A 20,291-nucleotide genomic window follows, 5' to 3' on the forward strand; every position below is an offset into this window, starting at 1 on the left:
GGCCATACCTGTTTGAAGTGCTCCACCAGGGCAGATGAGTGGTGGCCACTTCAAAAAGTTAAAAAAAAAACGAGTCCACCTCGGAACAGAAGCCAAGACCTTTTGAGGCAATGGCCAATTTTAGAACGATTCGTCAGCGATCGCTTCTTAGACACTTTTCGCTCTTCGAGTGGAATCGGATGAATCAGTACGCTACTGCATTGTTTGCACTGGACTTTCCGTCCTTAGTGGGGGGGTACAGGGGACTTTAACCAACGGCCTCGATTAACAAATTGCATAATAACCACCACTGCCGCCACCACCACCACTACCATCACCATTACAAACCAGCAAACTATGCAGCTCCACCGACCACCAGGGGGACACGTGCCAGACCGAGCAGGTCCGAAGATGTGTGACCATGGCGTGGAGCAGCAGCAGCAGCAGCATTGTGTGTGTGTGCTGTTTGCAAATGGTGTATGGCGGGTGGCGGTGACCGTGAAGTGTTGCTGTCGATCATCATTACCTTTCCATGTAGAGATACAGATAGACCTCCTCCATCGTGAAGCGTGCGAGATTGCACTTCCAGCCGACGACGTTACTGCCACGTTTGCGCTCACAAAAGCCGTCCGCGATGACGAGCGTTGGGGAGGATGGCTCTGCTGGCCTGTCCACAGTCCTTGTGGCAGGGATGGCCGTTTCGGGGTTTAGATAAATCCCAGCACGAAATGCATCACACCATTGCCAGGTGCCACGGGAACGCACACACACACACACACACTCTCTGCACCGGGAACAATCTCTGCGCGGTTTTAGCCTCCAAAGTTTTGCGCGTGTATTGAATCGAACGCGAGGCACGATTAGACACACACACACACCGCTGTTCGTTTCTTGCCGTTTTGCCACTATTGTACCTCTGAACGACTAAAAATGGCGGCCATCGATCGATCGAGAGGGAGCGAGAGAACCGCAACCGTGCAAAAACGAATGGGGCAGATACAAACGGAAAAAACGGAAAGCCTTGCACGAGCTGCACAAACAACTCTCCGTGTCCCGCGTGTGTGGTAAAGGCTTCACGGGCAGATCGTTCCGGAGTGGGGGGTGGGAGGGTGAGATGGTGGAGATGATGATGATGGTGGTGGTGGATTGGAGCCAACTGCAGCAATCAGCTGTTCTTCCAGTGCTGATGGTGCTGGTGGAGCGGTCTCGGCGGGACCTTCTCGGCGGCGCGTAGCTTCATCGCCAGCTGCAGGCGCGGTGCACGTGGCAGAACGTTGGAAAGAGGGAGCAGGTACAGTCCACCCCTCCCGGCTGCTATCACTAAGATCGTGCTCCCCTTGCTGTTTTTTCGCACTGGCTGGCACCACTGCACCCAGCAATAACGGTAATAGACGTGCGGTGGATCGGTCGAGGTGAGTTTTTACACCTCACACACACTCTCAGACGCACACAAGCAAAGATGCGTGAACAGAGAAACACTAAGCGCGACCAAAACTGCCGTGCGGTTCTGTCACAGCACTCAATCTGTCACTGTATCCGCGCGCGCGACCGATCTCGATCCGAGTGTGCTGCGTCGTCGCCAGTTTAGTACCACACAAGCACAGTCCGTTAGTATGCGTCGCAAGCGATCGGGCAGCGTTTGGTGTGTGCGCGCGCGCGCGCGCTCGCTTTACAAATGAGCCCACACCTTCACACACAGCACCAGCGAAAGACAATGGCGACTGTGAGGCGACTCGGTCCCGGTGAAGAAGTTTCGCCTGCTTTTCCTTCCGGGCCAACAATGCCACGCTTTGCACAGTACGAGATCGCGCTTGATCACACTAACACACGGCATGCACGGCACGCTCGGCCACGCTGCTGCTGTCTTGTTTTGGGGGACTTTGGACGTTGCAAACGGCGAAACTTTACGACCACCACCACCACACCATCCGGTGGAGTTTGGAACACGTCCGCCTCGACCGAGGACAAAGAAAATGGCCCGCGGCTAGCACAAAACTCTGCACAGTGCGCACCATTGGCTTGTGGCCCCGTTTCTTTCTCTCTTATTTTTTGTTACTGCAACAGTCCCACGTTGCGACCCTCACAGCCCGCGGCGATAAGATAGCACACGCCCGTCCGCACCACGTATGCGCCTCGAACCGGGGGCGGTAGCGCCAACAGCTGATGACATTCGCTTCCACACAAGCACACACTACCATACAAGCGCACGCACGCACGAATGCACACGAAACACGCGAAACGCGCACACAAAGATCGTCGAACAGGCACGCACAGCGATGGCTGCGCTATACGCAATGTGGTTGCTCGCTACACGCGCTCCGCTCAGAGGCACATTTGGTCGGGGACTGGTTTGCGAGCAGCGGTGGACCGCTAGTTTTAACCGAAGAAACTAACCGACCGTAACACACACACAGCAGCAGCAGCAGCAGGAGGGAAACAAAACCGAGAGAGAGCACGTTGGCAACTGTACGCGGCCCAGACTGGCAGCATCAACCGCAGGTCTACAGGGAGGGATTGTACGGCCAACCAGTTGTTGGAGTTTCCCCCTGCTAAAGCGAACGCAAAACCCCGGAGCCTTCAACGGAGCACAGGCATGGACGGCGGGGAAACGACAGCGAGAAACGGCTCTGTATCGAAACTCTGTCGGTGAATGATCGCTTGCAGCAGCCGTAGCAGCAGCAGTTCGCTCACGAGCTGAGAGTAATCCCCGTTTTGCTCACGAAACCCCGAGCCGAAGCTGACTAATGCGACTCCGCCGTCTGGAAGTCCCGCAGCGATGCAGCGGTGGTCACAGCTCGGGAAACGGGAAAGGGATGGGAACTCCTGCACCCAAAACGCGCTCCAGAAGGCGTCGTCCCTACGAAAGCCGTTGGTCGCTCGTGAGTAGCCTGCCTGCCTGCCTGCCTGCCTGCCCGTCTGCCTTGCTGCTCAGAACTCGATCCGTGATGCTTTTTTTCTCCATCGGGAGCATCGGCTTCAGCAGCATAATTGAGCCATGAGCGCCCTATATACGAGGGTAATGATCTTAGGCCGGATGATCAACGAACTTTGCGCGCGGGCATGGGTGAATCGACCCGAAGAAGAGTCGATGTTGCCTGCTGCCACGAAATGAAAAAGAGCCGTTGCCTTTGTTTGGATCCGACCCGAAGCTGCCCCTGACGCCATATTTGATCGCATCCAGTAAAAAGATAAAAAAAAGAAAGGGGAAATGGAATCACGCAGCTTTGCACAAGCTCAGAAAAAATAACACATGAAAGACTCATCGTGCTCACATATTTTGCTCGACAGGCAGATATGGTGTATTTATCAGTTGAATGACATTCATGTCATTCGATTAAGAACTTCCCGCACCCAACGATAAACGGTCACACATCAAACGAAACCCTCGCGGTTAATTTACAACCACACCCCAGGTGTGGTGAGCTACTATCAACTGTTAAACCCTTAATGCTAGTAATCCCACGTTTTGATCGCGAAAGCAGTAACATTGCCATCCAGCTTATCAGTTAGTGGCACACCCGGCATTTGCCAAAAATACATAAACTTCCTCCTCGCTTACACCAACCAACAAAGCCTTCCGGTTGCACTACACGGCACACAGCAGCTGCTGGTCGCAACACGACCGTAAGGGTTGCTGTGACACTTTCAATTTGCAATGTTAACCTCACTTTCGGAAGCAACCCGCGTTCCATGTTCCGTAATTTCTCCAATGTCGACACAAATTGAACGAATTGGCCATTTCGCGTAAATAATCAACACCGAAACGGCCAATCAACAATACCGACTGACCCCCGACCGATACCTAAACTCTGACCCCCGGGAGCGTTCAAATCGACAGATTGTTTTGACAATAACTTAATAGATGCGCACGATTGATCGTTGGGCAAAGCAGGGCCTGCTGTGATTGGCACCGACCAACATGGGTCCAGACGACGGGCTTGCCCTGGTCTGTATCAGAGGCTGGTGTGAACGAAGAGCATTACTTTCTTGCTTAATTTCCACTGCTGGCTGATAATATAGCCTGGCGTGTGTGCGCGCAAACGCCAATTACGCAAAAGCCGCGCAAGAGCCGATTTTAGAACGTTTGCTGATTTCTGGAACCTGCGAACTCCAAGCGAAACGGCACGTCCAAATAAACGTTCTGCGTCATTTCGACGATGTTTGTGCTAATCGGCTGAAAGTTGGGCGAAATCAAGGCGTAGGCCTGTTGCAGGAAACATTTCGGACAAAAACGTTACGTTCTAACAGCGCACGTGTTTCCCAGTCGTTCGACCACTTTCTTGTTGTTGTTGACGGTATAGTTATTTGTGTACCAGTATTGATTGTTGCTGGAATTTCAAACGGTGTCGTCAGATGCTAGGGATTTTTTGTTTTCGAATTTAGCATTTTAACAATGGGATTTTTTGTAAACACCATCCCCACCATACCCTCTTCCGGGAGAAACCGGCGTCGAGACCTGTTCGAGGGAATTTTTGCAACACATGCTTGATGTTGTAAGGCGTTGAAGAAAATCGACATTTCAAGCACGGTCCAAACAATGCTTACAAACACAGTCCCTACACGTGGCGGACGAGAATTTAACGATTTAGCGCCCCCGTAACAGTTTCATTTCGTTCTACAACATTTTGCAAATGGCATTTGAAATTTCCATCCAGCCGAGACTTGTTCCGTATGTTCCGTGTCCACACTGCACTCTGGTGAGAGAGAGAGAGCATGTGCAGTCGTATAAAGTAGTTCTCCCCGTCAAACAACTCCTACCGACTACCGACTGCGCTGTGTTTGCGCGAACGCTGATGTTTCATAATTTGCTTTGCAAAGCTCGGGCAGCTCTCGACCCCCCGTGTCGTGTCTAATCAGCCACATATCGGCATTAGAAACGGGAGCGGAAACAGTGCTGGCGGCGCTAGAGAGCTCTAGAATCTAGAGCAGGGTCAGGGCTTGATCGCACCGTCGATCGAGACCGCACACAACCTAGAACGTTGGGTTCTTATTTTTTGTTTTGTCGTGCATTTGTCGTGCACTCAGCCGTTCCTCCCCAATGCACCTTTTGAGCAACCTTTAAGCAACTCGCGCCCGCTGGTGGCGATTTGTTGCAACTACGCACGCGAACACCGCCTAACCGCATCGGTCCCGTTGCCTCTCCAATCACCACAGGGCCCTGTACATGGCATTGTTCGACACGCGTTTCCTTAACTGGACGCGGACCTGGTAGTTGTGTGGTGGCAGTCCCGCTGTCGTGGTTGACCTTCGAAGAGCGTAGCGAACACCCCAGAGCGCGCTCGTGCCAACCGTGCGTTCGTTCTACCCTAGAACAAAGCGCAAAACAGCGAAGCTCAGGTTCGCCGCCTAGACCTGGAGGCCAGTGTTCTGTACTAATGTGCGGGTACTGGCGAGCTTAAAATAACCCGTAAAACATCACCCGCGGTCCGTTACGGAAGACTTTACGGGCCTGGTGTCGGATGCTACACGCGACTGCTACCGGACACCATACCGGTACAACTGAAGAAGAGGAGGAGGAAGAAGAACTCCCCAAGGGTACGAAAGGCAAACGACTGAGCTGAGTTCGCACTCCCACTCCGTTAGTGTGGACACAATTGGACACTTGGCCGGGGGCGTTATATTACACCAACGTTGTCGTCTGGGCCGGACCGGGATTCGGTCTGCCATGTGGAAATTCCCATAAGCGGGGCGCATGAACTGAAGTGGATGTATTTCGGTGGCACCCGAAATATCTCCCAGTCCTCGAGGGGTCCGAAACTCCGCTCAAATTTCTCCAAAAGTCACTCATTTTGGGCTATCAGTAGCGCTGTGACCCTCGGCTGTGACGTTGCCACTGAATGAGGATGCTTCTGCTGCGCTAGTGTCTGCGGTGTTATGTAACAAAAGCGGCAAAAGGGAACTCTTTGTGGCTCTGTGGGAAAGCGGAGTCACCCTTAGACGCCAGCTAAGCGTAGTTATTGGAGCTGCGCGTGGAGCATTCAAGTGTCCGTTATCGCTTCTGCCGTAACATAAAAAAATGGAAATCCAAAGCCGCACACGACGGGCTATCTTGGCCGCCATCACAATCCCCCACCGTTGAGAATAAATCCCAACGGTACTTCAGTACCAGCGGAACCTGGCTGCCACCGAAAACCACTCACACTAGCACAACAAACAAACACACGCACTGGAAACGCGGAAGTGAGCACAACAACGGTCTCCGGTCCGTGCCCGGGCGTATAAACATTTCACGATCCAAAACAAACCAACCGGAAAGAGTTGATCGAACTCTCGACCATCCTCCCGGCCCAACCGATTCCCCTTCCGACACGGGCCAGCAACAAAGAAGCCGCGAAGGAGGAGCGGTGAGTTCTTCGCGATCGCACGTCGTTGCACTTCTCTACGCACCAGCATGCGCGGAAGCAGCAGCGCCACCAAACCGGTACAAACCGCAACGAAGCTGCCGGACCAAACCATAACAACACAGAATGCGAGCGTGAACGGGTCGCCAATTACCCCACAAATGTATACAAAAACCCTCGCCAGCTCGGTAAGAGACGTCACACAGCCGACGTCTGAAGAGCTGCTGACATCGCTGCTGTGATCGCCCATAAACCGCGCCGTACAAAATGCGCCGATGAATATTAATGATCGCTCTTCGCATGGGATTAGTTTTTTGCTTACACATTTTGGTCCGCCCAAGTTCACTTCCTGAGGTGATGGTGACCTCCCCGAGGGGATTGAGAATTTGAGCAAATCTTGATTAGAGGGAAGACAAAAAGAAGTCTTCCATGTTGTTTTGCGCCTTACCGAGAAGGGGGGGGGGGGGGGGGGGGGTTAACATTTGAATCCTTGTGTGCCACGCTTTTCGATTAATCAAGTACAGGTGTACAGGCTTGGACGAAGCGACAATTCAGTTCTTCATCCGACGTTGGGTTGAGATCGAACCGAAGCTTTACTTCAGTTCTGAATTTAAGAAAGCGCATGGGTTGGAGGGGATCAGCGAATCGATTAGAATCTTCAAGAGCTTGATAAACGACCTCTTCAGGTCCTCTTCAGTCGGGATTACCGCTTGAGATTAGGCTCATCCTCAAGCGCGTGTGGAGCGCATCCGTACCTTCGCCAGCTCTGGCACTGGCCTTGGCAAATCCGGGCGGTTCGCGTGTTCACACGCTTTGACTCTTCACGCAAGCCACTTCCCGTTTACCTTTCGTAGATACTTCATCAACAGTAGTTGTTGGGAGGAGGGCAACTACAAAAAAAATAAAGGTAACTCCACAAAGTAAAACGCTGCTGGTGGAAGTGGATCGTTGGCAAGCGATTGCAAAACACACTCCAGCCGCACGCGGGGGTAAACAGAAGCTTAAAATAGCCTCCCAGGGCCGTGTTTGTAAACTATTAGTCGTAACAACAACAACACCAACACCAACACCAGTAACCGCAACAAAAAATGCGCACACTCGTTAGCCTCAAACCTCAAAAGCTCCACTGTTTGGCATTTACATTAGCGGATGTAAGATCGTATTTCGTAGTGGAATTCGCTCCGTACATGTCTTGGCCATGTCTGCCGTCTTTGATAATGGAGGTGGAAAGGGTAATAGTGATTGTCATCCCTTTTCAAGGCCATATCAACCCCAAACCTACAACCTCCAACAAAGAATACAGTTCCAACGTTTGTCTGTCGAACTGTTGTTGCGCGGTTCTCTTTAAGCGAGAACCTCAGTATTTCAGGATCAATTCAGAGGGTGTGTCCTCTAATAAATATAGCATCAGTTTTGTTTTATTTTTTCTAAACCGCTTCAAAGCCAGCACACAAAACCGAGGACGCCAAGAACGTGTTCTAAAACGGCAAATCACACTCACCTGATCGTAACTGCAACTAAAACTATGATGAGGCCCACGAGGACCATGGCGATGACGACTCCACATATCATATACAGCACATCGTTGGGAGCATCTGCAACGAAAGCAAAACAATCAGTTTTGTTAGTAAAGAGGGGGGCGGGGGATCTGTGGGTGGGTTTTCATTTCAAGCACAAGCAGCAGCAGCACTATTTTCAACCCAGGCGGGTGCTGTGGCGTGTGTGGTTTCGATGTTCTGTGAGTAAAATTAGTGCCGATGGACAACACAGCGCAGCGCTGCCGGGTGCTGACACCCAAACGAAAACGACGACCGCGACAGACGATGAGACGAATCGGGAACGTGCCAACACATGTGGGGATGGGAGGGAAGCTAAAGATTGACTTTTGTGTGTGTCTTTTATGTAAGTGCAGTGGTTCGCACTCGAAGCGGGTGGTGATTTTTTGCTCAAACGTCCAAAGGTGCACACGGTAAGGTGATCAGATGGGATAAATTCTTAAGCCAGCGGTTGGTACTAATATGTCCTGCATCGGTACAATTACATACAACGATACAATCGATTGCGTGGGGATCCGAAGCCTGACCCATTTCGGCTCACAACTCGACCGCCGCTGCTGATTCATCCATGCGCGCAGGGCCGTCTAGCAGGAAGCAAGACAGGCACCAACAGCACCCCGTTCGGTGTGGGTGCTACGACAAGTACCTGCGGGCTGATATATGTACCGGGCTATACCTTTCTATTGGCAGCAGTGGCGAGACTTTATGGTTTACTGGCCCGGGGGTGACCCCACATCACCAGGTGGACCGAGCGCGTCGGCGGTGAGTTGCAAGCGCACCGACACACATAGGAAGTGTCGTTCAAGGAGCGCCCAAAGGTGGCGTAGTAAGTGCTCTTGAGGTAGTACTTACAGCCGCCGTTTTATCCTTGCATACCTTCTTGCAGTGAATCGCGAAAGTAAACGCTTTAAAACGCGGGCACTTTGAACGGTTTATGGCTCCCCATTGGACCATGATGAACTGCCAGCAAAAGTGGTGTTTTGCATCTGTAAATCAATTCACTCGTTTTGCATAAGATTATTCTCGTTTTTTTTTTTCATTTTCTGGTACTCTTGCATAAGAGCATCTCCAGCCATCGTTATGCCATAGTGGATGTGGCCAAAGCCGCACTATATTTATGTAACGGGAGGGCATAAAGTTAAGCTCCAGCAGGCGGCTCCCGGTTTAAGCTGCGGTGGCTCTCCCCAAGTGCCACCACAAAGCCACGGTGTGTCTTACTGGCACTAGCGCGTGGGATGACCACCTCGGCTTAAGCTGTGAGGCGTTTTGGAGACACGTTGATTCATTCGAACAGTTCAATCGTGCGCCATTTCGGCAGTCTACAAAGTAGCGCTGCTGTTCAGCAGACGAAATTTCAAAGGGAAATGTTTTCAGTGTGGAATTGAGTGGAAACTTCACATAATGAGCGCTCTATCTTGGAGACAGACAATAGTGCTCGTTTATTGATAGAATTCTTAAAAGAATCCTTTCTTCCAAAGATATTTCTATGTACTTCATCAGCAAAAGTTCCTATGAAGGAAAAACAACAGCGAGACTGTCTCCGTTTTATGCCACAAAAAACAACAACCAAAATGATTGAAGATTCGTACTCGTGTCAGTTTTCGCACACAGCACCACCCTCATCTAGATCATCATCATCATCATCGTCGTCGTCGTCGTTACCGCCGTCACAGCACCGTCTTGACCTGAGTGCAACCGCCAACGAGAGTAAAAGTGAAGCAAATCTTCTTCCCCCCGACGGATGCGAAAGATCGTCACCGTCACTGAGGTGCGAAGATTGAATATGGTAATGACGAATGGCGAGCGGTGGTGGTACATTACAGCAGCAAAATGAAATGAAGCAACAACAAAAAACACACTCACAACCCACAAATCCGCACACGTTCGCGTAACCGCATTCATTCATAAACGCGCGCCAAGCAGCGGCGACGATGAGCGATCGGTTTGCCTTGGCTCGTTTGGCGCAGTTACCCGGCGGACAAAGATTTCAAACTCTCTCCCTCTGCCTAGTGCATGGGGAAGTGGACACACTCACACACACATATATAAACACCAACTCAGAACGCGGGTGGTAAGATGATTTTTTGCCCGCAAGCCTTGCATTGATTTATTCTACGCGATCGCGCGTACAGTGACACCGGCAGGGACCCCCAGCACGACTTCCCGGTTCGTCGTCTGATACAGTGTCTAGGGTGCGTTTGCTTTCACACGGTAGACACACAGCTGATGGTGTTAATCATCATCACCATCAAAAGGATCAATGTTTGCACGAGATGCCAACAATCAAATTCGGCGCAATTGCAATAAATCGTTTGCGTTGCTGCATCAAGACACGAAAGTTACAAACGATTGCACTCGGGGCTCGGAACCAAACATCAGTGCCAAACATTGTTGGTATACCTGCTGTACCGGGTTCGCCCCCGGTCCCTCCCTACCGATGACCCTCCTTTTCGGGTGTTTGGATCACCGTACCGTAAACAATCCGAAGGAGAAAGCGAAGGACTTTCCCGGGCGCGGTTTCGGTCTTGGAAGGTGCGCGCTGCGTTGACGCACGCACGATCCTTCCCAAGGGTATGGGTGTCTCTGGGCACAATCGCACAATCCGATCAGAATGCAGCCAACGGGAGGGAGATGAGCACACGGGCGATCCCGTTTTTCGCCGTAGGTTTCCGTCGCGTTTGCTTGATTCTACAGGGTGGTTGTAGTTTAAGCGAACTAAAATTAGTTGCCGGCTGGCTTTAAAAATAAAACCCAGCCACAACCAACGCTTCCACACTGCTTATCGATAAAGCAGTGTGGAAGAGTGGGGTGATATATGTTGACGAATTGGTGGTATGATCGAAAGGTTTTATTTTCGCGTTAGCAGCATAAAATTTTGGGCATGCCAATTATTACATTTCAAAAGGACGATAAAATCGTTTTAAAGTTCCTTTTTAAGATGCATTTCTAGCGGCGTCATAAAGTGAAACCATCCCTTTCCCTTCTGGTACAGCTTGGCCCACGGAAAAGGCAAGCCGTTCGGGCGCTAATTACTCTCTTGCGCTTGGACGGGTGACAAACTCTTACAAAGACATAACTAAACGTCGCGTCCATCGGTTAACGCCATGCCGCGTCGCCGTCACCACCGAATCCGTTTCGCACGATCCGCTCTGCTGCTGACCACGCGCCCCACCATCGACCGTTGTCATATGACCGCGTGGATTTGCCACGCAATCAAGTACGAAGAGCTGCGGCTAACCGTACCCCACCCATTGCTAAGAATAAACTCATCACTGCCCGACTGCCAGCGTAGTGCGCCGTGCTCGTGTAACGCCCGCTTGTGTAGTAACTGTCGCCGACCACAGCATATATGTAAAGCAACAAAAAAAAACGGTGACGAAACCGCAAACCCTCATTGGAGCTCCCAATGCGTCTCCGATGCCGGTTCTAACTAAGCGGGAAATCCTTGACCAAGCAGCTGAAAGATAAATCATATACCACGGGACCCCCATGCACTGGTCGCCCGCGCACTGGATTGTTTGCTGAGGCGTTAGAAAGATCAGACACAACCAAGCCAAAACCCGCGATGTGCACTCAGCATGTGTGTGTATTTAAACACCCGATGTTGTTGTTTTTTTTTTTTTCGCGGCACCCGCGGCACAAAAACTGAGAACTATTTTCAGAACTTTCTCAACCGCGCGCATTCGGGCGGATTTTTGGATGGCGCGTGTGAATCTAACGAGTAGCACACGCGCTTTCTAGCCCTTTTGAAGGTGAAAGGATGGACATTTTGAGTGGGTATGTATGTGGCCGTGTTGATAGAAACTATCCATCCAAAGTCCACGGACAAGGCTCGTGGTTCTTTGGTCTCTTGTCCTTTCTCCCATTCCCTTAGCATATCGATTTTCGATGGTCATCAATGGAAAGGGGAATCGATACGTTTGTTGCCAACAAAACCAGACCAGACAACAGGGAACATTAGTGAATTGGTACTAAATTTAGCAGTGGTGTGTATGCATAGCAAGACAAACGCATACTACCAACTATAACACACACAGCAACAAAAAAACCGAACATTGATGGTTGTGTTATGCCCTATGTCCTTGCGGAGGCTCCCTTTCGGCTTGACCTGGAACATACTTTGTTGAAGCTTATCATTCAATCAACCTTGGCAGTCGACGATGAAGAAGCAAAAAGAACCTTCTACATTATGCAGCGAGTTACGGAACGGCGGACATGCGACTAGCCTGTAGCCTGGGATGTTATCAAACAGTTCGATCTGGCTCTAAATGACACTACTCAAATTGATTTTTAACTGATGTTGCAATACTGTACAATAGCAACTTACGACGACTGCGAACCTTTCCACCACGTTATTCTTATTACTTCATTTATTGTTTTTATTGTATTTTGCTTTCTATGGGACTTTTATTGCCTTGCCGATAAACCGAAGAAAGTGTTTGAACAGTCCAATTAACTGAACAGCGAAAAGAAATAAAACATATCCCAATTCCATAGCAAACATTCCGTCGCCAAACACAATCAGTAGCAATTAGCATGCCCGAACTGTCATGCTGCATGGTCGAACCAATCCCTCGCGTATCTGTCAATTAAGAGCAATCATGTTCAACCTTTAGCCCCCCCCCCCCTTATGTACCAGCAGCACCAACGAAATCGCGGTCAATGAATTTCTTACAACTACAACTTGAGCATGAACAACGACTTAGCCACAAAGCCACCGTTTCATATCAGTGTGTACAGCCAGTGTGCGATAATTCAGCACAATTTGCTACAACTCCCTCTGTACCTTTCTGTTCAATCAAAGATTGTAATTATTGCTTAGCAAACTCTCGCCGCTGATAAGTGCATCCGTAATGCAGGGCTCCAAATATAGCGCCACTGCGGGGTAAAAATAGTCACAGCAAAACAGCACACACCCATTGGCCCCGGTGCGCCCCAGGTTAGTAGGCGCCGCAATGCACTCCTCCATCCCTGATTTCCCCACACGGCCTTATTCGCAATCGCCGAGATGCATCGAATTGCTTGATAACCTTTTGATACGGTCCCAAGCCTCCAGCTCCCTTGCCCCCGATTGATGGTTATCGCTACTCCCAAACGGGGGTTTGTATGTTTTCGATTAGCAAAATCGAGCAGCCGCCATCGACCGATCGGTCCAAAGTTTCCCCGCGACTGTTGCTAAGGTAAACTGCGACCTAGCGAGCCGCCTGTTTCCACGGCAGTTTGGAAAGGGCCACGATCACGAGGTCAGTGTCTTCTCCAGGGCGTTTTTTGTTTTTATTCTTTTAATTTTTTCGCCTCGGTTCCAGGCGTTTGTCGTCCACTCGCGTGAAATTGGATACTCGATGGACGAGCGTGTGTGAGCAGTCACATGAAGCTTTTTTTTCTTTTTCTTTTGGTTTCACTCAACCCAACAAGGAACAGAAACGACCGCTAACATTCTACTGCCATTCTATTAGTGAGGACCCTGCCTTTTCCCTTCCTACCGAACCACTGCGCATGAAACGCGATCGATGCATTTACTGCACAGTGGAGGCGCGCGCGTACCAAAGTCCAACCATATCCAACCCAACTCCAGGCATCAGACAAACAACACACACACTCTCGGTGGTAACGGAAGAGAAAGTGTTTCAGCAAATTTGTGATTATTATTGCCGTGAGGGGTTTTGTTTTTTTGCTTTTATTCTGCCCATCGATCAGTTTGGATGGATTGTTGTTTTGTGTCATGTTGTTAAAACCCTTTTTGTTTCCTTTGGGTTTACCCCCGTCTCTTCGATCGAGGTCGATCGGCGCTGACGCGGCGCTGTTTTTAATGTATTTCCCTCCCTGTCCCGTGATCCCCTGTTGTAGTGGTTGTTGTGCTCACCCCGATTGGTGGTGATGGCGCCAACATGTTTACACTACACTGCTGCGGCACAAGGGCAGAGACACCCTTGAAAAGTAGTGCAGAACCCTGCCATCGGCGTACAGCGCCATCGGATGGGGTTAGCTGTATACAAACACATACACATACACAGAAATCAGGTAAAAGGTGGACTAGAAAATGGGGAAGGTCTTGAGGTAGGTCTTCCGATAATAAATGCTTCGTGATGCAACACCAGCATTTCAAAGGACAGATAGAGAGAGAAAGAGCGACCGGGGACAAACTCAACCAGCCCGATCGTACTTGCAGCAGCTACTATCCACTTTTAAGCAGTAGGTAACGATAGTAGAGGGTGCTGGAATTGCCACCTGACCGTGCAATTATATCAATTGCGTGCGTGGAAAAGTTTTCGCCCTGTTATGATACAAACATCCGCAAACTGCTGTGGCCCGATCGAGTCCGATGCAAAAAAGATTACACTGCGATCCAAATCGTAACCGTGGTGGTTCGTATTAATAGCAAACTGTAAATACAAAACGCAGCATCATGCTGTACAAGACATGCAGGCGTAAAATGGTGAGATCGCAGCATAGCAGCTTCGCTAATGAGGAGTAGTAGCGGTAGGGCCGGAGATGCGGGAGTTATTTAAAACTAGGTTGCCTTCGTCACGGCGACACATGGCGACACACGGGCGGAGGTCAAACGCAGGGTGTGTCTGAGTGTGTGTGTGTGTGAGTGTAGTACAAAACACTGGCACAAGAGATTACATGCACAATCAGCATAGAGACGACAAGCGTGCGCGAACGGTTTCGAGACCAGCAAGATCATGTTCGGGTGAAGACGGTAACAAAAAAGCGTCACCAATGCAACCCAAGTGGATGCTAGACCCTTGGGACGGAAGGAAAGAGAGAAAATCTAAGGCAAAACTACACTCCCCAACACACACACAGCTCCGTCACGGACAAGGCAGTGGTAGCGGCGGCGGCGGCGGCAGACGAAACTAGAACACATCGCCGTAGCGCCGTACCAAAAGGGCTAACGTTACAGTCCTGCCCCCGGCTTCTTGTGTCTAGCAGTCTTGCTCGCTGTCTCTCTGTGCTCTGCTTCTGCCTGTTGCTGCTGCTGCTGCTGCGGCCAAAGTCTATTTTATTTTTGAGCTGCTAACCGATGGTTGGTAACACATTACGGAGCAAGCGACTCGGAACGATGATTCCCGGAGGAGTTCTGTCGCCACCTTGCAACCGGACCCAAGCTGCCAGATGTTAGATTGTTAGTATTAGGCTTTCTCCAAGTAATTCAAAACACCCACAAACGCGACTTCAACTGGATCGTTTCATTTCAGTCGGCAGCCGTGCAACTCTGTAGCACCGCTAGCGTTATTTGTAAGCAAACAATTGCTATGTGCAACAGCTCTATTCGCTATTGTTTACGGTTCTGTTGTATGTCGCCAGCAATTTGCTTTCGTTTGACACTTTAATTTACAATCTAAACCGCGGAACCGATAACGATTGACAGCCGTCCCTTTCACAGCTCGCGGCACGAGCGTCCCAGGCAAAAGTGTTGGCGCAGCGATTGCCATTGTAATGGATTATTTTATTGCACCCGCAACACCCCTCCCTTGATTAGCTCTTTCTGCCCCGGCCATCATCCCCTCCCCAAAGACTCCGGATCCAGAATTCGGTGTGAATGGCGTGGCGAGAATGGTCGGATGGAAAAGCCCCCAAGATCCCACGGTTGACCTTCGCCAACACGATTACCTCGTTTCAAATGTGGGGGGGTGCCCTCTACCCTCCCTCTACCGGGGTACTCCCGTGTTGGGGGGGGTTGTTGTAAATTCGTTGCGCATCATATCATAGGTTAAAGTGTAAAGCGTACCGTTATCAGCGGCGCAGCTGCCAAAGCTAGTAATAAAAAAACCCATCTTTTGGCGTCCGACAGCAACACGGGAACACGGAAAGCATTGCAAACGAAAGCGTGAGTCAGTGAATTAATGTGAATTTTCCTACGCGATAAGTGTTACGATATGCACCGCAGGCAACGCACCATCTAACATCAACTGCATCCGATCAGCTGATCTCATGAGCATATGTGTGTGTGTTTGTGTGTTTGTGTGATCGTACAGCATCACTTCAACACTGAAGCCCCATTGCCGGGGGTGAATTGGAATTGCCCTCGGGACCGACTGAAAGTCCACCGCGGTACTCTGAAAACCAATGAGCCGTGTCTTACTTCGTTTTTTTGTCTCTGTTGGCCCACTTGCGGACCCGCAGTACGACCGGCCAAAATTTTATGGTATGCCCTGGTATGCCCCCCAGCAACATCATGCTCCCGGAATCACAAGCATGGCAGCGAGATCTCTCGTTGACGCTTCCCGTTGTTGCCTTCGAACGTTCATTTCGCTATTGCAGCTCTCTTCTGCAGGAAGAAAAGCCCGCACTGTTGCTAAGCGCGATCGAGCCACTCGCTAAGCACAGACACACACAAACACACACACATACCGACATGGCGACCGCACCAACACGATCGTTTCGAGCACGGCACACGGCTCGCTCGGCAAAGAACGCTCTGGCAACACGCATGGTGAGAGCGAGCACCAGATGGAGCAGCGCGCGACCGACGATTACAGTGCGCTACACTAATTAGTCAACACCAGACAGCGTGTGAAAGGAGGATATCAGTTGTTGATATCTTTTGCACCCCATGCTATCGCACTCGAGAGTGTTCTGGTATGGACCGGGGCGCATGTTGGCTTGGTGTTATCGTGGTTCCATGGAGATGATAATCAAATTTACCATCCCTCCCCCCTTTGGGCGCGAGCGAAAGCGGCCTTGTCACTAGGGCGAACCACAGGTATCTCGCACTCCCCAGCTATTTGCCCGGCAGTTTGCAACAGAGTGAGGTATTTTTCCGCTAGCAACCGCACACACTATTGACACAATGCATTAGACCCGGTTGTTAACGCAAATCCTTTATTCCGCCCAGCTGCAAAGCACAGGGTTTTTTTTTTGTAATCTGCTCCATTTGCCTGGCGACCGTACGACCCGTACTGATGATTTTTCATCGTCAAGACCGCATTTTCACACTTGCCCGTGATTGCGTGGAGCAAAGATGATGGTGGATGCGTGTCTCGTAGGAATTTATGGAGAGAAAACGCATCCACCGTGCACGATCGGGCCCGCCAAAAGGTAAATAAAGCTTTTGGGACCAGTTGGAACGTTTGATTCCTCACGTTTACTTTGAAGCTGGCGAAGGAATTCCACGGCAAACAACAAAAGCATCAGGATCCAGCCAAGAGCAGATCAATCCAGCCGAATCATTCAAAACAATATTTGTCTTTCTAGCATCCGTTCTGCTCCCTTCGGCCAGACGATTCGCGTTAAAATCTTAGGTTGGAGGCGCGGCTTCGTTCACAAAAAAAAAGAACAAAATTTCTTTCGACCAAACATTTCTTACAGTTTCATTAATTTTACTCGCTCGTTCTTTTTCCAGCATCCCGAAAAAGGGGAAAGCGTAAACACAATTATCGTGCCTGTGGTTTCTTCCTTCTCCCAGGCTTTCAACCCTCCCCGATCGTCATTACGGACGATCCGAAATGATGTACACACGGTTTTACGGTGCATCATCAAGCAAAACCTCCTCTCCCCAAAAACCGGTACCGGTATAGAACGTCTTTGTTTATTTGTAATGTTAGGTTCTATTGTTTACACTACTACCCCGCTGTTTGTAGCACCGTTTACTGGCAGAGAATCATTCAAAATTCAAGCAGCATTACAGCTGCATGACAGCAAGCTTACACTTTACGTGCGTAATTAAATGGTCCGGGCAGCAGTCCGGTACAATGAATGTCTTTTAATTATTTCCCATCTTCCATCTACCAACAAGAAATGAAAGTAGAGTATAACATCCGATCGAGAACTATATTTAGCTTTAGCCACAATAATTTATCAACATGTACACACACACATCCCAACCTTGAGGATGTTACCACACCTGAGCGATTTATCTTTTACTGCTCTTTATATTGGGAAAAAGTGCCCCTCGTCTAGCATCATCATCCCCCGGCTGTCATAGTCTAGGCTCGTTCGGTTAATGGCACCTGGGGCACCAACCCCAACCGTCGTCCTCACACCCTCTCTCACTCTCTCCCAAATCCAATAGTAATATCACGATACTTTACGATATCACTTCATAGTATCCGCGACCGGTGTCACGCCGCCAACATGTCTACCAGATGTGTGATGTGTGCGTATGGTGTGCAGGAGTCTATTTCTGTACATTATTACTTCCACGCCGCGTTCGGTCAGACGCTGGATGGCAATTATATGGTCTACCGCGCACCACACCATATGTCACTCCACCTACGCCTTGGGGGGAGGGCTGCGAAATCAGCTCCCGTTACCGACGATCGAGGTTCGTAAATATGGTCCAGATTTTCGGACACCGGCACCCCAAATAGTACGATTCGGTCAGCGGGATTTCGAAACGCGATTCTCCGAAAACGGCCTGACGTCAAACGGTACGATGCTGTGGTGGTCTGTTTCTCTGTACGCTGCAATCCCTCATCCAGCGGATCCACCCCTATACCGAGTTTAGCGGGGCAATGCTACTGCCACAGAGCGCATAATGTGCGCGCATAATGGGAGCACAAGGCCTCATCGGATTGCACCATATGCACCACTCCCGTGTGTTAGCGCACGGCGCCTGACGTCAAACGGACAATGCCTGCCCTGGGAGCCCTAGTTCCCATTGCTTACAGGGTTTCACACTTTATCTCAAGACCGCGGGACCCCTTCCCGAATCTGTCTTAGCCAAAGCCAAGATTGCGGTATGATGCTTGAAATCGTTGATGATACCTGAAAACGTTGATGATACCTGAATTCATCGGATGCAATGCTGAATCTGCGGCACATTTCTCGAAACACACTGGTCCGCACCGAGGACATGCGGTCGAATATTTTTTACACGGATAACCTTTGTGTACATCAGTCTATTAGAAACACTCAATTATCCTTTTCATTTTTACCAAAAAAAGACAATTTAATAAAATGAGTGAATGCATATTTGTTTAATTAAAATATTTACAAGTGTTAAAAAAGTAGTTTGAACTGTTTAAATAATCTTTTTTGGTAAAAACACGAAAAAATAATGCACTATTATCAGTACACTGATGTACACAAAGGTTATCCGTGTATAAAAATATTCGACCGCATGTCCTCGGCGCGGACCAGTGTGTTTCGAGAAATGTGCCGCAGATTCAGCATTGCATCCGATGAATTCAGGTATCATCAACGTTTTCAGGTATCATCAACGTTTTCAAGCATCATACCGCAGTCTTGGCTTTGGCTAAGACAGATTCGGGAAGGGGTCCTGCGGTCTTGAGATAAAGTGTGAAACCCTGTAATACAACCGCCGCTACCATACGCTATACTCTGGTGCTGGTCCGGCTCTATCGGCTGCTACACTCGCCAATTGGGTCGGAACGAGCCCCCTTCGATAGAAGCTTCTCATTAAATCTATAACCGTATAGACTACAGCACATTGATAAGTGACAAATCGCCGTAGCGTTCAAGATTAGTAACCGGCTTTGTGTTTCGTAGGTCAGACCGCGGGGTCGTCGTGTCGTTTCCGGGCACGATCGATAACGCTACTATCGCCCGTGCGTGGCTTTTGCCTTGGAGATAACCGGCCGCCGGTAATGCACTAACAATGTCCGGTTCGGGCACCAGCTCCCTCCCAGGGGAGGAAGTAAGGTTTTCGGCGTAGGGTGGTAATAAAGCAGACAATCCGCACGAGACAGGTCTTATTATTGGTTGCTCCAGTGGAGCTAAAAATAGTAAAAGCCGTGAGGATTATCATCCCCGGTCGTACGCAACATTGTCAGCGGATGCAGTGGATTGCAAAGTATAAATATCACGAAACAAAACTGGCACAGGTAAAGAGATACTTTGAAAGTAATTGGAGCAGTGATGAAAACGTCAATGATGTGCTCTAAATTGTGAAATTAACCATCGATATCTGGACCGTGCTGTATCAGTTACAGTGCCACTATTCTGGGAGCGATAAAGATTAGGCGAATTTGTGTCTCATCGCGTACAATCCCAGTTTGAAGTAATCGCTTTAAACTATAGAGACTATCGTGGCGCCAGACTACAAGAGCAATGACACCAAGGGTGGTGTATCCTTGAAGGATGCTAGTTTCAAAGCATAATCGGACGCTGCATGGCGTCCGATAAGCAGTGAACCGCGATAAGAAGACTCTTTTCAAATGGAATCACTGCACAGAAATATTTTTTTTTTCGATCAACCAAATTGCTTCATATGAAAGAGGAGAAGCAGAAAATTAGAGCCCCAAAATGAAAGCAATGAGTAAAACCCAATTTTGATGTAATTTCGATAGAAACGTTCGCCATGGGAAAAGCCAGTCTGCCGGCGCCCATAAAATGTGTCACGGACATTTGTTTACGATTGACTTTCCATGGCATACAATCACGCTCCGTGGTCGTGTTTCCGGAAGCCGACAAAATCTAGTGCAATGAATTAGCGTAGGGCGGCATT

At 49.7% G+C, this 20,291-nt stretch overlaps 1 protein-coding gene across 8 annotated transcripts in view; it reads right to left on the reverse strand.

The window, feature by feature from the left end:
* LOC120953322 (protein catecholamines up-like) overlaps positions 1–20,291 on the reverse strand; it is an 84,169-nt gene that overhangs the window by 10,296 nt on the left and 53,582 nt on the right. For all 8 annotated transcript variants that reach the window (XM_040373149.2, XM_040373148.2, XM_040373151.2 and 5 more), the window contains one exon: positions 7,822–7,915. In XM_040373149.2, the coding sequence (XP_040229083.2) occupies positions 7,822–7,915 (94 nt within the window). The remainder of the gene's footprint in view (positions 1–7,821; positions 7,916–20,291) is intronic.

The sequence above is a fragment of the Anopheles coluzzii genome, chromosome 2, assembly GCF_943734685.1.
Source record: "Anopheles coluzzii chromosome 2, AcolN3, whole genome shotgun sequence".
NCBI lineage: Eukaryota > Metazoa > Arthropoda > Insecta > Diptera > Culicidae > Anopheles > Anopheles coluzzii.